Consider the following 21,574-nt stretch of genomic DNA (forward strand, 5'->3'; position numbering starts at 1 on the left):
ACACTCTAGTCTACCTTTTGAATACATTTGTAGCTGTTGCATGAGTTTTCCAGTGACACAACTCACTGAATTTTTTTTTATTAGTGTGCTTTATGATGCACTGTATCAAAATCTTTTGAATAGTTCATGAACATTCCTGATGCTTAGGAATTTTCATTATTTTTTCAGGTACATAATGGACTGTCTTGATACTTTGACCTCCATGAGTCACACCATGTCTCATAATATGTCAGCATTGTTGTAATATTCCAAGATTCCTTTCAACATTATTCTCTCATCAGCTTGCTGAATGTTGAGACTAGGGCAGTGGATCTGTAGTTCTGGGAATGATTTATTTCTGCTTTTTTGTGTAAGGGTTTCAGTACAGCTAGTTTCAACTCATCAGGGAACACAATGTCTTCAAGAACAGAGCTTATTAGGTGAATTAAATGCTACACTAGCTTACAATTTATTTCTTCAACAGATATGAAGAAATTTCATGAGATCCTGGTAACTTTTTTCTGGATCCATCAGTAAGCTGTAGAATGTCATCCATGCATACTGCGGGTAGTGCACTGCAGCTCTGTTCATTAGTGGTCTCAAATGTATGCTGTGCATCCAGTCATCCAGTTTCAGGCAGATATCATTGTTAGCAAAATTTATAAAGTAATTACTAAACACTGCTTACTAGAAGGGGGTCAGAAATGACATCATTATTCACAGTTGATTCTATATTATTAATTTCAGTCTCTGTTGAACTCTTTGTTATTTTCATTTACAGCTACCCAACAAGACTTTGAAGCATTACCTGAGCTTCTTATCTGTTCACTAATTCTTGCTGCTTTTCATTTCCTGACTTCTTTCTCGTAATGATATTTTTACTGCTCATAGAGTTCTTTATGTAACCTTACAAAATAGTTGTATGACCCATTCTAGACCATTGCTCAACTGTTTTGGATTCATGCCTAATTAGCCTGACAAGAGATACGGAATTTATACAAAGAAGGACAGCACAAATGGTCACAGGTTACTTTGATGCACTGAAGAGCATCACAGCTATGCTGAGACATGTGAATCAGCAGACATGTGAAGATAGATGCCAACTATCCTATGAAAGTCTACTTAAAAAATTTCAGGAACCATGATTCACGAGACATTTAGGAATATAGTACAATCCCCTGTGTTTTGCTCCTGTAGGAACCCAAAGATAAGGTTAGACTATCTGCAGCACACACGTCATTTAAGCAGTTGTGCTTCCCACATTATATACACAAATGGAAGAGATAGCAACTATAATTCATGGTTCAATAGAAAATGCCATCTGCTATGACTGTCATATTCACTAAAACTTACATCTCATATTATACATCCCAACACAAATTAATTCTTCGTGAATGTGGAATAACTCCAAGTCCATATTAATATAGTAGCTCTCAGAAACTACTTACAATTAATTGTTGATTCTGCTATGGGATACTCTATTTTTGTTAATGAGGTTATAAAGAAATATAACACAGTTAGCTACTACATTTTTCTAAACAAACTGCTGTTTTTTCCAATTTAACTAGATAGTTATAGATTGAAGCAGTGACATAGAGCTTGAGATATGCACAGCTAGCTCAGATGGTGAGAGCTGTTACTTTGAAAGTCAGAGGTCCAACGTGGTGTCCTTATCAGACACGAAGTGTGTTCAGAAGCTTCAGAAAATGTGCTATATATCTGTGTCACCATTACATGCATCAGTCCATCTATACAGTCCTACCTCATATTTTTTATTTCTCCAATGTGTTGTGAACTATACCCATGTTCATAAGCTGAGGGATCTTTGAGATCAACAAAAAAATTCAACATCAGCACAATTCAGAAGAAACTGTTATGAGACAGACTGAAAATGTCATATATGTCCCACCAGTACAAGACTTTTTAGTGAACCTGCAACAGTCCATGTTGGCAGATGGCATGTGTATGCTGTTTATTACTGTATGACTGTGTGCATTTGACTCAAAGTATGAAAACTGCAGGTAAGCAGGATGAAACAGTAAACCATTTTAGATGAAACTGCATGTCACTTGGTCATTGACAAATTAGAGATCAGCCATATTCAGTATAATTTGTGCTTTATTTGTGATATTACAAACTTTAAAATATCATAATATCACATTGTGCATTTCCATTCATAAATTTAATATAATTTAAATGTCATTGTTCCAACTTTATATGCACTGCCGTTTTGATATTCACTGATGATGACTTTTGTATCTCTTCACAGATATACAGCAACTTTTTCAGTATCCTCTTAGCAAATGGGGCACTAGTTGTTGATGTATTCTTCACATTAGCTGCCTTTACTTCAGCTTATATTCTTTTTGACGAACTGGAAAAGCCAACAAATGCTAAGAATATTTTTTCTGTTATACTAACCCGATATTTAAGGTAAGTGACATCTGTTTATTATGTAAGTATTAATTAAATGAAAGTGAATCCATATGAAAATTTATATAGGATGTTAATTAAGGATTCTCCTTGCAGTTTTATTTTTTATTTTTATTTACACCTCAAGTTCCGTAGGACCAAACTGAGGAGCAAATCTCCAAGGTCATGGAACGTGTCAGTACACGAACTCACAACATAAAAGTAATAAACAGATAAAAATAAATATTCATGAACCTGAAAAAAAGTCAGCCCATAAGTTTAAGTAAACGCTATCAGCAATACAATAAAAATCAACTTAATTTTTCAAGGAACTCCTCGACAGAATAGAAGGAGTGACCCATGAGGAAACTCTTCAGCTTCAATTTGAAAGCACGTGGATTATTGCTAAGATTTTTGAATTTGAGTGGCAGCTTATTCAAAATGGATGCAGCACAAGAGTTAAGGAAGTCCGATCCAAATGGAGGTTTGATTTCTGCCGAGTATTAACCGAGTGAAAGCTGCTTATTCTTGGGAATAAACTAATATTGGTAAGAAGAAACGACAATAAGGAATATACATATTGAGAGGCCAATGTCAAAATACCCAGACTCATGAACAGAGGTCGACAAGAGGAAGGGAAGGGGCAAATGAACCAGAAATATAGTTACATTTCGAGCAATAAGATTTTTGTCATATTATGTACCAATGCAACAATGGTGCAGTTAGAATTTCCATTAGATCTCCTGCATGTTCTAATTTTAATCAAAGTGCTGCCAGTCAGCTTTATTTTGGATAATATAAGCTTTATTTTGGGTAATATGGAATGCTATAAAAGCTCACCTGCCCTATCATCTTGCACCTTACACATAAAACTATGTGTCTAATTAAAGTACACAAGTTGCTGTGCCTCTCTAGAAACTGCTAGAACAGATTCATCATATTTATTTTCTAACTTCAAAGTATCAAGCTTCAGTTGTGAAATTATATTGAAAGCTGTGTAATATTATGTTATTTAACACAAAAATTTGCTTTCAGTCTACTGAAATAATAACTGAGAGCTATTACCAGCTTATTTATTATACATTTATATCAATTTCTTCTTACAAATACTTTTGGCAAATCAAGAATGTTTTTGAATATTCCGTGGTTTCATTCTGACATGGGTTAGATGAGATATCCAGACATAATAACTGAAATGAAAATATAATCATTTTCTTATCCTTCAAAATGATAATGAACTATCTGTAATTTTGTGTTGTCTATCGCATGAACCTTCAGGGTAAATTCTACTCTGGCTAGTCTGTCAGGGACTGTTGCAATTACCTTTGACAGTATGACACTCATACAAGTATTTGGCTACTGCATCCTACTAACATTTCATTTGCATTTTTTTTAAATGAAAAAAATTTCCTCAACATAGTTAAATTACTTTTTAGATTAACTTGCTCCTGTCTGAGACTTCCAGTATTCTCCATACTGACACCAGTAGTGTATTCAGTGACTGTGTGTGTTATAAATGAAAGTCACAAGAAGGTAACTGCAAAAGTCTCTGCGACTTGGCTGACATGTTCACACTGAAGACTAACATAAAAACAAAATGAAGACAGAAACCACTAATTATTAAGACAAATGATTGTATTTTTTGTTTCTGTTATTGTATCTAGAGGTCTGAGCTAAATGTTGTAAGAACTAAAGCAGTCAGATCACAGGTTTACACAGAAATTAATTTGAAAGGGAGCAAGATTCTGAACTTGCCATTTTTGGTGTGACTGTTTTAGTGAGTTTCAGAACATTTTGTGTCACAATAACCAAATTTGATAGAAAGTACAAAAAGTTATTTTATCGTAGATGATTCATACATATGTGTTCCATGTTTTTAATGTGGATTACTTTGATACCTACATGATCAGGACAGTTCATTGATGTATGCAAATAAAGCATTGGCATAAAGTCTTTCCCTGCCCACAAAATCTATTTCTGGGGAACTTTGCTAGATACAGCTATGAAATTTGTTGCTAGATACAGCTATGAAATTTGTTGCAATGTACACTGTTTGTAGTGTTGTCTTGTTTCTTCCTGTCTGGTTTAATGCCCCATAATCAACTTATTTGCACTGCGTACAGTACCTGCGGGAGTATTCGCTCATAATAAGAAGTCGCGATCGGTGTAGACTCCAGTGATTGCTTTTTTTTCTTCATGAGTCATCTGACTGGTTTGGAGTGGTCCACAAAGACCTCCTTACCTGCGGCAACCACTTCATCTCAGAGTAGCATTGGCATAAGGTCTTTCCTTGCCCACAAAATCTATTTCTGAGGAACTATGCTAGATACAGCTATAAAATTTGTTTCAAATGGCAGCTCAGCTCATGGAGTGTTTTACAGATACACATGCATATATGCTCTGTTTGTTGCCCATAGAGAGTCTAGGCCCTATTCAATTTCTCTCCATGAATTTTCCAATATCTCTTCTGTCAGCGCCTCTACAGCATCTCATATTGGTGCTGTAAGAGTTTTTATAAATCAGGAGCAGGTGAGCTGCACATTATCCTTAACATAACCTCACAAAACAGTCAAAAGAGGTTGTGGCTATGATGTTGGGCTGTCTCTAGTGATCCCTCTGTCTGGGAAGGTTCCATCTGAGAGAACAGGTGAACAAATAACTTTTGGTGTGACAGTGCACCATCTTGCTAAAACACTACCCATTGTTAAAATTCCTGTGACTGAGGTGCTACATACAGTTCCAGCACACCCATATTGCTGTAATGGTAGACTCAATAATAAGAAATGGTCCAATAACTGTTTTGGCATTAAACCTACTGTATATTTGTTCTTGGACTGTCCCTTATCTGCTGCACTATGTTACATCAATTCTATGACCCACAGGTCTGGACGCTGTGTCAGTTATTTTTCCAGAGATGTGAAAAGTCACTTCAAACTTTGTTAAGGTAGTCACTGTCTGTATTGATTCGTTCCTGTATGTTCCAGGCCAGCTCTTCACAGTGGGGCTTATCAGCTGGCTGCAAAGCTTGCAAGAGTTGTGCTAATATTCATGGAAATGCAGTTGTTTGTGTAAAATCTTAACCACAGTGCCCTAAGGGACGCTTGTTTCTCAGGAAACATAACATGTTGATTTACGCAGATTGCATTGAAATCCTGTATGTGTGGTATCAATAATGTCCCCACTGACTTCAGGCTGCAATTTGGGACGGCTGCTGAATCGTAATGGCTGACTGGGTTTCATGAGACCACCTAGCACCTTGCACTTTCTGTTGCATAGGTGACATTTGGACAGCAGCCTTCCTAAATTATGCTACCTGTAATAAGAAAGAGGAAAAAATCACTTGCTGTCAGAGCACATGTAGAAATGTATCTATAAAAATGTAATGAGTTAAGCTACCATTTGCAATGAACTGCAGGGCTGTACCTAGCATAATTCGTTAGAAACAAATTTATGTAATCAGAGAAATGCTTCATGCTCACCATGCACATTATTTTATGTTTTAATATGAATGACACCTTTTTGGAGCAATGTTTCGAAATTACATCCTTCTTATGATAAAATCCAGATTATCTATGAGTTATTCACTAAAAGTGCCTTCACCTTCAGTCATATACTAATTTCTGTTGTACCCAATTTAGATCACAAAAGCCATTTATTAACACTTTATTGAATATGCTGAAACACAGAATAAATTATGCATGTTTCATATAAGTTATCTACCAATCCTGTGAGTTTCCAGGACTGTAAGTGAAAACAACCAGAAGTAACACAACTTGAAATACAGTACTGGGCACCACTCATAGCTGAGGCTGAAATCAATCCCTTGGCTGATATGGTATCACAGTCCACTGAAGTAGACCTTATCAGTGGAAGGCAGATCCCACTACACTCACATCCTAAGCAAGCTAAGTTGTCATGAACAGATAACACAAGTAGTTCAAAGAATATCCAGAGAGAATCGGTTTAGTATGAATTCATTGTCAATACTTCAGGTAGCTGTGGAGTGGAACACATTAGATATCAAACAAAAGTGAGAATGGGTCTGTAACCACTTGAACTCAAATCAGCCAGCTGACTGGCTACGTGACCAGCTGGACAAAGGTGTTGTGGTGCTCGCAACTTGCAACAACCACACCATTCACAGCTGAAATAAGTCATCTCATTAGCATGGTGTCACCCATTGATATTTTCATGGGACTGCAATATCCCTAGCATGTAGGTACAAATTTATTTAGATGATGCAAAGGAGGGTGATGTGCTGCCTGTGGGCTGTTGCTGGATGAGGTCCTGGTGGATACTTCTGGTATGTCGATGCTCTGGTCCAGTGGAGGAGGTGAAGAAGCAGAAACTGGCTACTCAGACTGAGGTGCCAGAAGTATCTCATTATATCAGTGGGGCTGTGAGGGCCTCATTTGCTATAAGAAAGGAGTTTGAAAGACCAAATGCCCTTCATTCCTGTTGAGATGCTGAAAATAATGGCACAGAGCCACCACTGCTGCAGTAGCCCCTCAGATGCAACTATAGTGACAGTGGTAATATTGTGTGTGTGAGTTGTGCTTGTGTGAATGTGTGTGTATTTTCAACTTCAGAAGAAAGCTTAGTGTACAGCAGTCTGTTCATTGTGCCTATCTGTGACTCAGTGTTTTCTCTATATGGTGAATAGCAATCTATCTATCTAAACTTTCCAATGTTTAAAATAAAATATGGAAATACGTGGTACCTGAAAGATTGTAAAAACATCACAAAAAGAAATAAAATGAAAAAGTAATGACAAGACCATAAAAAGTGGAAATGATGGCTCCAGTCCCATGAGGAGAGATGTAGGTTTCCAAAACCAATGGCAACCAAGACTGATACTTTGTTTAAAAAATGCTAACTGTAGGCAAGTAGCAAAATGATAGCATAATACCAGTTTCCACAATACCACTAATAACAGAGAGTAGCACACAAAACATAGGTTACTGGTGCACATAATAGAAATGGTAAGGAACTGATGGTGAAGAAAGTTTTTTAAGCTGTGACAGTGAAAATGGGGGTGACCCAAATTTCCATACAAATGGTTTCGAAAAAACACAGCTGCAGTTCCAGGAGGAACAGCAACACTAGAATCATCCACAACAAATGTAGTAGCAACTAGAATGATAATCTAAGGAATCATTATGTGCCTAACCAGCAAGTAAATTCCAAAGGAAGAAAAAAATTTAAAAGAAAATAACCCTGCCGTGGGCGAGGCTGAAATGAAGCCCACATGTATGGCATTAAGGAAAATAAAATTTTCTTTGGAAAATAAAATTTCATTTGCAATCCATGCACAATTCAACCCTCCTTTTGGGACTGTCCAAATATTTAGAAACTTAGTCTCCAAAACTTTCAGACATTAACATCAACTCAAAACTCCACTGGGTCAAGGGACTATATCAGCCAAGTTTGTGAAAAGATAGCCCCAGATATTTTACCTCACATAGCAATGAAGAAATATGGTGAATAGTGATTATCTTTATGTGACACACTAATATATAATGTATATAAAGATAAATGTAAAATCTATTCATTTGCACTTTGTATGAGTTTTATTACACTAAACTTTTTGTGGATTTTTGTTTTGCATCATGCAGTATTGTTAACTGAAATTGTTACATTTGTTTTTTTTTTACTGAATAGTGAGGTAATAGCCAATGACAATTTTTAGACAAGAGAAATATTGGCTAGTGGTAAATTTATTTTAAATGTACTTAAATATCTTAGGACATGTTTTAATTGACATTTTGTAAGTAAGTAATAGTTTTACATATTACTTATTGTTAATTACTATTACTATTACTTTCTTACATTTTATGTTGACAGGTTGACGCCATCATATCTGGTTATTCTGTTATTTGAAATTTGTATCTTACCTTACATAGGTAATGGACCATTCTGGAAAACCAGTGTTATTAAAGAGCAAAATCGCTGTAGTGCATACTGGTGGGCTAATATACTATACATAAACAACTATCTAGATATAAAAAATCTGGTAAGAGAACCAGCTACATTGCTATTAATTATGCTTTTCTCCCAGTCTATCACTTTATATGCCTGTGTTATGATTTGTTATATCTTCCTTTCCAGCAACATTTTCTTTTTGTCTTTTCTTGAACTTTAGTACATTCATGTTACAATCAACTATTAGTTCTACTTGATATCTGTATTGCTGCTGCTGCTGCTGCTGCTGCTACTGCTGCTGTTTGCTATCTGCATTTTCATCAGTTCAGTGCAGAAGATATCTTTGTAATGTGATGTGATGAAAACCAGAGAGATATATTCTACACAAACTATAGAGCAAAGTTTTTGAGTTGAGCACATATGACAGTGTAAGAATGTTTTATCAGAAAAGTAGATAAAGTATGGTTGGCTATACAAAAATGAAGCACTTTCTTGTCTGTACACACTTAACAACAGTACTAGAAAGAAGCATTATGGATAAACAGTCATGTCTGAAAAAATAATATCTGTTTTTAATTTATGTGTGAGCTTCCTTATACAGACGTCTATTATGGAAGCTTACAGAATGTTGCAGTTAGATTTTTGTGTAGATTTTATTCAAGTAACTACTGTGGTTTTACCTATCAAACAATGTAAGACATATTTCACACCTACTTTGTAACAGGGTTTCCTGGCCTTCTATCCACCACAGTGAATGAGAATAAGTTCGCCGTGGCTCTAGCTATTGTAGGGGATGATTACGAAATTTTGTTGGATGTTATGGCAGAGATGTTGAGCATTCCCGACAGCAGTATATACACTGTTTTACTTAATTACTTGCATTCATGACATGCCTATTAACAATAAAACTTGAAGTGACTAATCCAAGAAGGAAACCAAATGTAATAGTAGACATGTCGGGGGCTTCAGTAACTTGCAGCACATCATGATTAGGAAACTAAAATAAAATTCTTGTAGCTTTTTCCTCTTTCCTGTTTGATACAAAAACCACCATTACAAATAATTAAAATTATCATGGTGACCAGTTTTATGGAAAATACGTTGTTCTGAAGGCAATATTGGAGTATTGGCACAGATTCTGTGATTGTTGTGCCATACATATCAGAGGATAAAGAGATCATGTTAAGCTAGATCTTGCTTAAATTGTCATGAGAAAGAATTTCCTCATTCTTTACTAACTCACCTTCAGTTTTAACATAATTTTTTTAATATTAAAAAGTCCAATTCCTCCCATTTTTACAGATATTATTGAGTCATCTCTTAAACTGTTGTTCTTATAAAGTACCTCTTTGTCTGTCTATACATTACTAAAGCAGAAATTTTTTTTTTACTTCTATATAAGTACATCATTTATTTTGTGTGATTCACTACTTTTAGTCAGATTTTTTCCATATTTTGTGAATAATCTCAAAATGTTTCATTTTGCACACACTGCACTATACTATTGATAGTGGTTGTAAAAATGTACATTATACTCAATTGTCAGTTTTATTCATTGTTCTCTTTCGTGTGATTTTCTAAATATTATATCCATTCTGCAATATGTTTTTGTTAGTTATTGACCTTGTCTCCATGGTATATAGTCACTGCAAAGAAACTTCTAAAAACAATGGCAACAGGACAACAGGTGTAAAACACACCATAGGGCTAAAGATACAGATATGCTATATTAAACATATATGGCTGTCAAAATAGCATTTTGTGAAGCTTTCAATGACTGTTGTAGCAGAAACTTATTAAAAGACTTCTCACAGAATTCAATGAAATTTGTCCCCTTTACAAAGTAAGATCCAAAAGGACTGCCCCAGTTTAATTTTTACACCACTGCAAAATGAGTAGGGTATACTAGTTTCAACTGCATTGAGAAACAGCTGTAAACACTAAAATTGAACAAGGCCCCAGGACCCAATGAAACTGTTCAGAGATTCTTTGCAGAATGGACAGTTTGGTTACTGACCCTCTCAACCACAACATGCTGTAGATTACGTGATGAACAAACTTTGCTCAATTATTGGCAGAGGGCACAGGTCACACCCATAAATCCACAAACTGGTGCCCAGTATTACTGTCATTCATCTGGTGTGTAAGCTTAGAACACATTTTGATCTCAAGTATAATGAGATATCTCTGACAGAGTAACCTCTATTGGAACCAGCACAGGTTCCATTAATATCAATCAAGCGAAACTCAACTCTTGCTTTTCTCACAAGACACCCTGAAAGGCATGGGTCAAGACAGTCCTGTAGATACAGTATTTCTTGACTTCTGAAAGGGATTTGAATCAAGAAGTAATAATTAATTAAGTATGATAATATGGGGGGGGAATGACATAACACATTGTCTTGAATGAAAAGTCATTGAGAAAGCAGAAGTAGCTTCAGAAGTGCCCCACAGAAGTGTGTTGGAGCCCTTGACTCATGATGTATGTTAATAATCTGGGAGACAGTATTAATATTAACTTCATCTTTTTGCAGGTGACACAGTTATATGTAACAAAATACTCTAAAACACTGCACAAATATTCAGTCACATCTTCCTTTAAACATTTAAAGATCAACATCAATTAATCACAACTGGACTCAGTCAACTAAATCAAAGACTTGGTAGTAATAATTTGTGGTGACATGATATGGAATAATTACATAGGCACAGTTGAAGGTAAATCAGAAGGCAGACTTTGATTCATTTGTAAGCTACTGTGAAAATACAGTCAGTGTGCAAAGGAGATTGCTTACTGAACACTCCTGTGATCAAACCTAGAATATTGCTCAACCAAATAGGACTTACCATAGGGCACATTGGATGTAAACAAAGAAGGGGAAGCACAAATAATCAAATGTTTGTTTGACACACAGAAATGCTAAAAAACCGAAACATCAGATACTTGAGGACTGATGTATATAAAAACCTAGCCAGAATGTTTCGAGAACCACTATTAAGTGAGGAAGCTAGAAGTACGCTGTGCCCCCTATGTATTGCTTCTGTGGGGACTGCAAAGATAAGGTTATGTTAATAACAGCACACATAGAGCATTTAAGCAGTCTTTCTACCTATACTCCATATGCCAGTGGAACAGGAATAAACTGTAATACATGGCACTGCAGAAGTACCCTGTGGAATGCACATCAGTGGATTTCCTGAGTTGCTGTTGATGTAAATAAGGATGCTTTCTCAAAGTATTGTATGTAATAGGGTATTTTCTAATAACATATGTAATTACTTGTAGCTGTGTTACAGATCACAGCCCCAAGGTATTTCAGTTTTGAATGACAGGAGAGTGCAGTGTGTTTCAAGTGGTATTTTAGAACTGACATTGACTACTAAGATGAAGTTTTTGCTGTAAATTTAATCAACAAGTTATAGTATACAAATATAATATATGAATGAAATTAGCTTCAAAGTTAACATCTTTAATGTAGTGACAATATTCCATGTGTACCTACACTATATAATATTCCACTAAAAATGACACTATAACTGAAATTCAAATTTAATAATTTTGTATTTTGTTTCTACTGAATTTTGAACTATACAGAAACTTCATAAAAAGTAATAGCACTATGTGAAACAGCAGATATTTAACTTTTAATTATTAACTTGACAATAGGGTTACCATAACCATACTGCTGTAAATAGAAAACCCATAAATTCTGGAATGTATGATCTCTTCCACACACTCCAGTATGTGATAAAGATAATTTCAGTGCATTGTGGCACTTCAGTTTAATAAAACAATATTTTCCCTTTACATGTAACCCAAGTATAAACATCGAACTGTTGCAGACTGAATTATTCAACTTCAGGAAGAAATCAACTAATTCAGCATACACTGATGCCATACAACATACAGCATAAAAACAATGAAATTACTGCATGACATTGTTTCTGTTTTCACTTGGTCAGACTTATAATTAAAAATAATTGTGTTTGAAAACATTGCTAAATAAATGCATTTTACATGTCATCTGGGAAGGATCATTACATGAATTATTTCCAAAAATGATTTTCTGTAGTGTAAGATTTACAAGGGATTCTGGGTACGGATCATAATATACATAATAAACAGTTCCCAAGTTTTCTATATACGCATGTATTTTACCATAGACTGATACACATGAACACTGCATTAAGTACAAAGGCAGACTGAATTAAACATGGCGGCTCATCAGAGCAGTTAATGTTCCAAAGATTGTAATTGGTGTTGTCGATGTGACCTATCAAAGCCACACAGCCCCAACCCCCACAGTATGGAGTACAGCCTTTGAGCCCTGAAGGGGAGTCGTGTGGGTGTCAACGCTGGCGTGAGTGGTGCGAAGCGGCAGGCACACGACCGGAAGCTCCATCTCCATCGGATCAGCATGCAAAGGTGTGGCGGGCAGCTGCCGGTTCAACTTGTAATCCGAAAACCAGCAGGGGGGAATGATGCATCAGCCAACTCGGGAGTAGCGGTATGGGAGAGGAGGCGGTATGTGAGTGTGCCTTCCCCAAATACATACTGAGCTGTCCGAAGAAATGAAAGCTTGAACACATGACAGGTCACACTCTTGTGGAAGGGACAAGCTGTGCACTGTCATGACATTGAGTTCCTTGGTGAGGGTTGGGTCTGTGCTGTCGGTGAGCAGTACAAGCACACGATGATCTAACACCATACTCAAAATGTCGTCGACGCGGTCAGGTGATATGTTGCAGTGCAAAACGAAGGACGGGACATCTGCGTCTCTAGTACCTGAAATGTGTTCAAAACCTGTGAATGGGGATGATGATGACATGCATGAGGAACCCGCAAACTGCAGTGGTGACTCTTTGGATGGAGAAAACCCAACCTTAGGTTGAACAGACTCATTAGCGGATTCATCAAAAGAACATGTGCTCGGGCAGTCCGACTGGGATGGCAGAGGGGTGTCCGAGTCAATGAAGGCAGGCTTGAGCCTGTGTAGAGAAATGGTTTGCGGGTGATCTTTTATCATAATGTCGAATGTAGTTTTGCTCCTCCGGAGTACTTCGAAGGGGCCAAGGTAAGGGGGTTGTAAGGGTTGTCTGACAGAGTCGTCCCTGAGCATGATCCTCTGGTGGGTCGCAGAAGGCGTCCACCAGCAGTTTGTGATCAGTATGAATGAAGAAAGGATGGCCCTCGATGTCAGTGCGGAAATGTTTGACAGCCTCACACATCAACAGAAGCTCTCTATCAAAAGCGGAGTATTTCTTCTGTGCTGTAGACAGTTTTTTGGAGAAGAAATGAAGTGGTGAAATTGTGTCGCCTTTGCTCTGTTGTAATACTGCCCTGTCCATAGTGATGTGTTCATTGGCAGACAGATTAGGGTGGAAGAGTACAACTGCATCAGCTAAAGCTGTTTTAAGAACCCTGAAAGCCTCTAGCATGGGTTCAGTCCAATGGACTGGTTTAACGACCGAAGTTTGTTTGCCGGAGAGCGAGTCCATCAGCGGGGCCTGCACGGCAGCAGCAGAAGGTAGATGATGGTAGTAGTAATTTATAGTACCTAGGAAACATCTGAGTTCTTCGTACATAGCCGGGGGTGGCAATGACGTGATAGACTGCATGCGGGATTTGGGAGGCTGTATTCCGTCTGCAGAGACAGTATAACCCAGAAATGTCACAGAAGACTGATACAATTGGAATTTATCTTTGTTGAACTCAACACCGTTGGATGCCAAAGTCTGGAGGACGTGAGATAAATGATCTTCATGGTCTTCAGTCGATTTGCTGAAAATGAGTACGTCATCCAGGTATGTGAAGCAGAACTCGAATCATCGTAAGATTGAGCCAATGAAACGTTGCCACTTTTTTGCCACATTCTTTAAACCAAATGGCATGAAGTAGTACTGGAACAAACTGAGCAGCGTGATGATTGCAGTCTTTGGAATGTCTTCCGGCGTTATGGGAATCTGGTAATAAGCACATTTGCAGTCAATGACACTGAATATTGTGGCGCCCGATAACATATGAGTAAAATCATTTATATTTGGCACGGGGTAATTGTCCATGACAGAATTTAAACGTCTGTAATCACCACACATTCAAAAAGAACCGTTGCGTTTGGTGATGAAGTGAATTAGTAAAGACCAATTGCTGTCCGATAGCTGTGGGATGCCTGCCTCCAGAAGTTTGTTAATTTGCTGCCGGGCCGCGTGCAACTTAATGGGGTTGAGATGTCTAACCATGTGTCTAATAGGAGGACCAGCAGTCGTAATTATCTTGTGTGTCATTCCATCAGTGACGGAAGAGACTGAGAACTGCACATGAGGTTGAGTAATGTTCTAACGTGGAGTTTTGGGATGAGTGGGGCACGATGAGGCATAGCCACTAGAGTGATTGGGAAAAGGCAGCCTGAAAGGAACATGCCTATTACGCAAGTGCGGTGTGCGCTTGTTTGTAGAGGTCGGCTGTGCACACAACATGGAGCGAAATGGGGTACGCAGCGACTGTCTGTTGTTATCTTTGTCTTGGGCAACCAGCGTGGGTGAGAGAGGCGCTGGCGTAGCACAAGGGACGGCAATGGCCACCAAGTTGCTTGGCTGGTGCACAGGAGAGGGGGAATGTTTATCAACAAGCGGGGCAGCTGCCTGTGTAGTGGGCATGATCGTGCTGCATGAGCGACTTCTATTAGAGACACTGTTTGAAACATGAGGCACTGCGCGTAGTGGGTGGTTGGGCAGTGTGGAGGTCACTGAACGCGAATCGTCACACGCAATGATTGTTTTTTAACTAACCTGGTGACTGTTTGAACTGATGCTTGGCGATGAAGTTCGATCTGGTGAAGGAACTGCAGATTGCAGTTTCAACAGTGAGGTGCAGGCCTTAACAACCTCGTTGTAAGTGTGAGCAATGCATTGTTTCAGCTTGTCATTCTCACAGCAGAGGTGCACCACTGAGTCATATTCTGAAAGTAGATTAGTGACACACATCACAATCTTGCCCGTGAGGACGGAACACCCATGTACTAAATCCCATGTTGCGGCAGAAATGGAACGAGGAGACTGGGTGCCAGAGCACGGCATCTGAGATGGGTGGTGTAACACTAAACACTGGACTACGTTCGGGGAGAGCTTGTAATGGGAGAAAAAATCCATATCAAGGATTGGTTCATCAATGTAGAAGGTCCACAGGAAATGCAGAGAAGGGGATAGGTGCACCATCACTTTCACAGAACTGACAATTTGTAACTTTGATGCGCTGACAGCTCGTAGGAGACTTTGTCAGTGAAAAGTTTGTAGGAGCCAACGATCGAGGTATGATAGACATGTCAGTGCCAGTGTCAATTAGGTAGACAAACTGTGATGAAATGTCTGTCACATATAAACAACCACTTGGCAAGGTAACCTGCACTTCTTGGCCTCAGCCCCAAAAATCTTGTGGTACCGACAGTATGGATGAGCCAGATGTGGCGGTGGCAGTGACTGTGATAGCAGGGGAGGCTTGTCCTCATTGATCTGTTCTGAGACGTATGGAGTGTGGGCAATTCTTGAGTGCTTGGAAAGAGGAGAGAGTGAACGAGTACTGCCTGGCAGCGTAGAAGGCGTGGAAGTGGACCGGGCCCTGCACCTGCCAGCAGACAGCCGGTAAACAGGAGGTGTAGTGTCACACAGTGATGGTGGATGAGCTGGGTGTTTATGGCGCAGGAGTGCATGCTGCTGATTTGCAATGCATTAGTGAGAACTGATAGACTCGAGTGTGGCAGGAGGTGTATCTGTAGGTTGGTAGGTGACTTGGCAGACCATACCACCCACAGGGTGACGTCTGGCATTGTGTGTTCACTCACGAGTAACCTGAGGCAGCACCAGAGTTATGAGGGAGTGCGGCCCCCAGGTATTCCTCATACATATTTTGATTATAAATATTGTTTTCTTGCTGAACTCGTACTTTGGTGGTGGTGGAGGCGAAAGTAGGAGATCACAAATTAAATCCAAGTGGTAGTGAAGGTGTGTGACCAAACATAGGAACTTGGAGTTGTCATCAGTCACTTGATGCAGCTCAAAGAGGTGCTCCACCAGTGCGAACCATGAAACTGGATTGTTCTCGTATAGGGGAGGTACTTTGGGTAGGTGGACTGGAGGTGGAGACAAAGGTGGCTTCGGTATGTCTTGGAAGGCCTGCGATCCCACTGCACAAGAGTTCATGCTGGGATCCGGCATCACCTGAGCGGAAATGTTACTAGCACAGATGTTTGGAAAAACGGCTGGTTGTAATGTCTCTGAAGATGCCTGAAAACACAACGTGGCAGGCACGGTTGGTACTGTGGGAGCGAACGGGCGAGCGGCACGTAATGAGGGCCCGTAAACTGGACTGGAAATTGCAGGAATAACACTGACATTGTCCAACTCAGAAATGATACAGAAGGCTGCTGTGGCAGACTCAGATGGAACTGGAGAAGGAATGAGTGGTTATATGGTCGGAAACGAGGCCCCCTGTGCGTGGGCAGGGGGGGGGGGGGGGGGGGGGGGCGGTCGTGGCCTGGAGCTTAAAGTGGTAACAACAAGAGTTTTCCGCGTACACTGGCCATGCACCCTTCGTGGTAGGACCATAAAACACTGGTGAAACCTGTTGGCGGTTGCACTGATGTAGTAAAACATTGCTGGGTGAAGAGGCTATGTTGAGGGCACTCGTACCCATGTGGTCGTGAAACTGGGCCGCCAATCTGGTGGTTTGTTCTGGCGAACTGGATGCATAAAAATGTCTGCTACTGATTTGTGAGGAAGGTGAGGCTGGCGTAGCTTGGTAATAGTTGACTGTGTGTGTGTTTTGCAAAAATGGCGGTATTGCACATGGCACTACTGTAACTGACGTCCTGGTGCCTAGAGGATCAAAGCACATGTGTGAATTTCGGTTCCTTTGAACTTCGTACAAGCCATCAATCGTCACACTATTTAGTAGATCATCCACTTCACTTTTCACTTGTTGTTGTGCATAATCCAGCGAAACAAAACCTGAGTCCATTGTTTGAGGTAACTGCGTGACACACGGTCGTTGTGGAGATGCTAAAGTAGAGGTTGTGTTGGCCTGGTCATAAGAGCTGGGCCTCCAAATCCTTGTAAAGAATGTGCGGTGATGTAGCCATGGTGTCTGACACAAAACCTGTTGATTCTATACGACCAGCATGGAAGTCACAGAAGACACAGAACTTTTTTTCCAGGGTCACCAATATGGGTTTCTGGATATGGGCATAATGCACATAATAAACAGTTCCCAAGTTTTCTATATACACATATATTTTACCCTAAAGACTGATACACATGAACACTGCATGAAATACAAAGGCAGATTGAATTAAACATGGTGGCTCGTCAGAGCAGTTAATGTTCCAAAGATTGTAATTTGTGTGGTCGATGTGACCTATCGACACCACAGTCAGTTAAGCAATGTTTTTAACTCAGACATGAAGTTCATTCTAATTACAAGAAGATGTAATTTTCCCAAAGTCAAAAGTTAATAATTAATGTATTGTAGTAGTTACATTTGAAATATAAAATGAAACATTCTTTCAAATGTAGGTTTGATTGGAGCAGTTTCCAAAAGGGACATAAATTTAGAATAAATAAAGTGTTTTATAGATTAAATCAGGTTTTTTGTACTTCACTATAATATCAGATTGTGAAAAATAGACTATTGATTATAAGTTTACAAAATTGTGGTGTTTACAATACAGGATCTGATAGTTCTTGTGGGAGTATATTGAGTGGTAGACAAAGGAATCTTTGTTTGGTACATTATAACAGTTATTTTGTTAGTGCAGAGTTGATGTATGAAACACCAAATTCTGTTTGTAAAGTACTGAAAATACTAACTGCCAGTATCCCTCAAACCATTCTGGTAGTACAATTTACAGAACTGATGACTAAAGAGTGAAACAGTGATGCCAGACTCTGCTCTCAATATGCCTGCATAACAACAACTGCTAAAAATGTGGAGCTATAGAAGTTGGCAGAATTCCCGTTTTTGCTCTCAATGTTCTAAAAGTACTCATTTTCTTTCTTTTCTGTATTACATATGTATTGTTTTCTTCATCTTTCAGTGCATGTTTCCAAGTTGGTACCTGGCTGTTGATTTCCAAATGTTTGTGCTGACAACTTTTCTTATCTACATAATATGGCGATGGCCAAAAGTTGGCTGGATTATAACTGGTGTTATAGCCACCTTGTCAGTACTTATACCGTTCCTTGTCATATACATGTGGAATATTGAACCAATTGTGAAACCATTTCCCAGGTTAGTAATTGAAAAATAATAGCAGTTGGTAATATTATTCTCTGATATTATACATATTTGCACAGGAGATCAAACATAGTCTCCTTTATTTACATTTGCCTACATTCAAACTGATATCCCATAACAATTTCTTGAATATTTTGCTTTATTGCCTTTGTTCTTTATCCTACATTTTTTTCCTTCTTTACCCATTTTTCCTTTGTATCATGGCACATTTTTATTTGTTCATGAAACATTGTCTTACATGACGGTAAATACTGCTGCATCTCTCCTTATTTGATTTATAACAGCTCTCATGTCACATGTATGCATGCAAGCAAATGAAACCCACTTTCCAGAAAATGTGGAACTGTAATTAGAACATAGTAGAACATCCAGCCTAATAATAAAGATAAATATTCTTTCAGCTCTTGTGCAACATTCTCTTTTAAAATTTAGATATTACTTCTTTACGCCAGAGCTACATTAAAATTAAAACCTAAATGTTCTGCATACTTGTATTAGTGTCATATTGCTGTACTCAGTTCAATGTGCTTTGCTCTTACAAGTATCCCTCATTGTTTTGACCTAAAGACATATTTGGCATATCTTCAGTCTGTGTTAACTTAGTGAATTATTTTCTGGGCACAGCAGAAGTGACCAAGGAGAATCTTGTGCAAGCAAATAACTGTATATCTTTCACAGGCATCTTTATGATCTTGGAATACTTAAACTCACTTACCATTACATTTATTCCTTACTAGTTTTAGCAAAACTAAAATATGCATAATTACAATATAATATGCATAGAACTATTTTTCATGTAGACTTTGCTGCCTGGTGTAGATTTCAAAGTGAAGTTATGCACTCTGTTGTTAAGGTATTGAAGATGTATATGCTGAAGAAATCAGAGTTGCTATGTATCCAGGATCTTTTTGGTAATTTGGCAGGGCTGATAATAATTTTGTCTTTTTACATAGTCACAATACTATTGATATGAATTTTAGTACACTGGTGCACTAATTTGTGCATATTGTGAGGTTTGTATGATTGTAAATGGATCAAGGGAAAGAAGGCAATAAAATGTAAGAGGTGTATAATTCTTGAAATGTTATCAAAAGGTTGCTAAGTGGGAGAGTGGACTGATGATTGTTGGGTGGAGGTATGGGCTGGAAGAAACAAAATTTTTACTTGGGCTTTACTTATCCTTGCCTATTCCTTACTTGAGCTGCTCCACTTGGACAATGTAGCTTTGTGCATATGAGGTGCGGCTAGAAAAAAACCGGACTGGTGCTGGAAAAAACATTTATTTACAATTATTTACAATTTCATGTTATCTCCTTCAATGTACTCTCCTCCTCGGTCTCTACACCGCTCCATACGAATTTTCCACTGTTCATAGCAATGCTGCAGATCATTTTCGGTAAGTCCATACATTACTTCCGTCGCTTTTTCTTTTACTGCTTCAACAGTCTCAAATCTAGTTCCTTTCAAAGCTGACTTGACTTTAGGGAAAAGAAAAAAGTCACAGGGGGCCAAATCAGGTGAGTAGGGTGGATGATCTAAGATGGGAATGTTGTGTTTTGCCAAAAACGTCTTCACTGACAACGCACTGTGAGCTGGGGCATTGTCTTGGTGAAGGATCCATGACTTTTTTCTCCACAAATCATTCCGTTTTCTCCGTACTCGCTCACGTAGGGTAGCCAGGACGCTAATGTAGTAATGCTGATTCACTGTTCGTCCCTCTGGTACCCAATCAATGTGCACAATCCCTTTGATGTCAAAAAAAAACAATCATCATTGCCTTGAATTTCAATTTTGACATTCGTGCTTTTTTTTGTCGTGGAGAACCAGGAGTTTTCCAATGCATCGATTGGCGTTTAGTTTCGGGATCGTAAGTAAAAAACCATGATTCATCGCAAGTAATAACATTTTGTAAGAAGGTGGGATCACTTTCAATGTTTTCCAGGATGTCAGAACAAATCATTCTTCGGCGTTCCTTCTGTTCAATTGTGAGACACTTTGGAACCATTTTTGAACACACTTTGTTCATGTTGAAACTTTCATGAAGAATCTGCCTAACACTTTCCTTGTCAACTCCTGTTAACTCAGACACTGCTCTGATTGTTAAACGGCGATCTTGTCGAACAAGTTTACCGATTTTTTCAATGTTTGCATCAGCTTTTGCTGACAGTGGTCTGCCAGTGCGAGTGTCATCACTGGTGTCTTCGCGGCCATCTTTAAATCGTTTAAACCACTCAAACACTTGTGTTCGCGATAAACAATCATCGCCGTACACTTGTTGTAACATTACAAACGTTTCACTTGCAGATTTTCCTAGTTTGAAACAAAATTTGATGTTAACACGCTGTTCTTTCTGTACACTCAACATTTTCCGATGCACAGACAAAACGTCAACTACTTAAAACAGACGCCACAGGCAGACTGAGTGCAGGAGGCAAATGAAACTCAAGCAGTAGGCGGAGCGAGAGTCACGTGACAGGCCACGCGACTTTCAGCCTTATTTCATTTGTTTTATTGTTTCACCAGTACTAGTCCAGTTTTTTTCTAGCCACACTTCGTATGTGCTTTAATGAATAACACAATTTTACAAGCTAAGATATTAAATTTCTCACTTGCTTGATTTTAAAGAATTTTATGATCTACATGATCAGACATTTTGTAAAACTTGTAAAATTACAAGGATACATACTGCCACAAAACAAACTTATCATCCATGTACTGGAATCAAATATTCAGTATGTGGATGATACGTTCATTTTGTGGTGGCGTGGCAGGAAGGAACTAGGTCATTTTCACAAATATCTCAGTGGGATCAATCTGAAGATTCAGTTTATCAGGAAGGAGGAGTGCAATGGGAGACTGAATTTTCTTGAGGTGCTAGTTTTCAAGAAAGAAGATGATAGCTTGGGCCACACCCTTTACCAAAATCCCATGCACACAGACTGTTACCTACACCAGGATTGGAACCACCATCCA

General features: G+C 38.6%; 1 protein-coding gene across 1 annotated transcript in view; it reads left to right on the forward strand.

Annotated features, from left to right (window-relative positions):
- LOC126457782 (nose resistant to fluoxetine protein 6-like) overlaps positions 1–21,574 on the forward strand; it is a 185,605-nt gene that overhangs the window by 110,431 nt on the left and 53,600 nt on the right. The window contains exons 7-9 of the mRNA XM_050094368.1: positions 2,249–2,412; positions 8,236–8,404; positions 18,402–18,595. Coding sequence (XP_049950325.1) covers positions 2,249–2,412; positions 8,236–8,404; positions 18,402–18,595 — 527 coding nt within the window. The remainder of the gene's footprint in view (positions 1–2,248; positions 2,413–8,235; positions 8,405–18,401; positions 18,596–21,574) is intronic.

The sequence above is a fragment of the Schistocerca serialis genome, chromosome 2 (genome assembly GCF_023864345.2).
Source record: "Schistocerca serialis cubense isolate TAMUIC-IGC-003099 chromosome 2, iqSchSeri2.2, whole genome shotgun sequence".
Classification (NCBI taxonomy): domain Eukaryota; kingdom Metazoa; phylum Arthropoda; class Insecta; order Orthoptera; family Acrididae; genus Schistocerca; species Schistocerca serialis.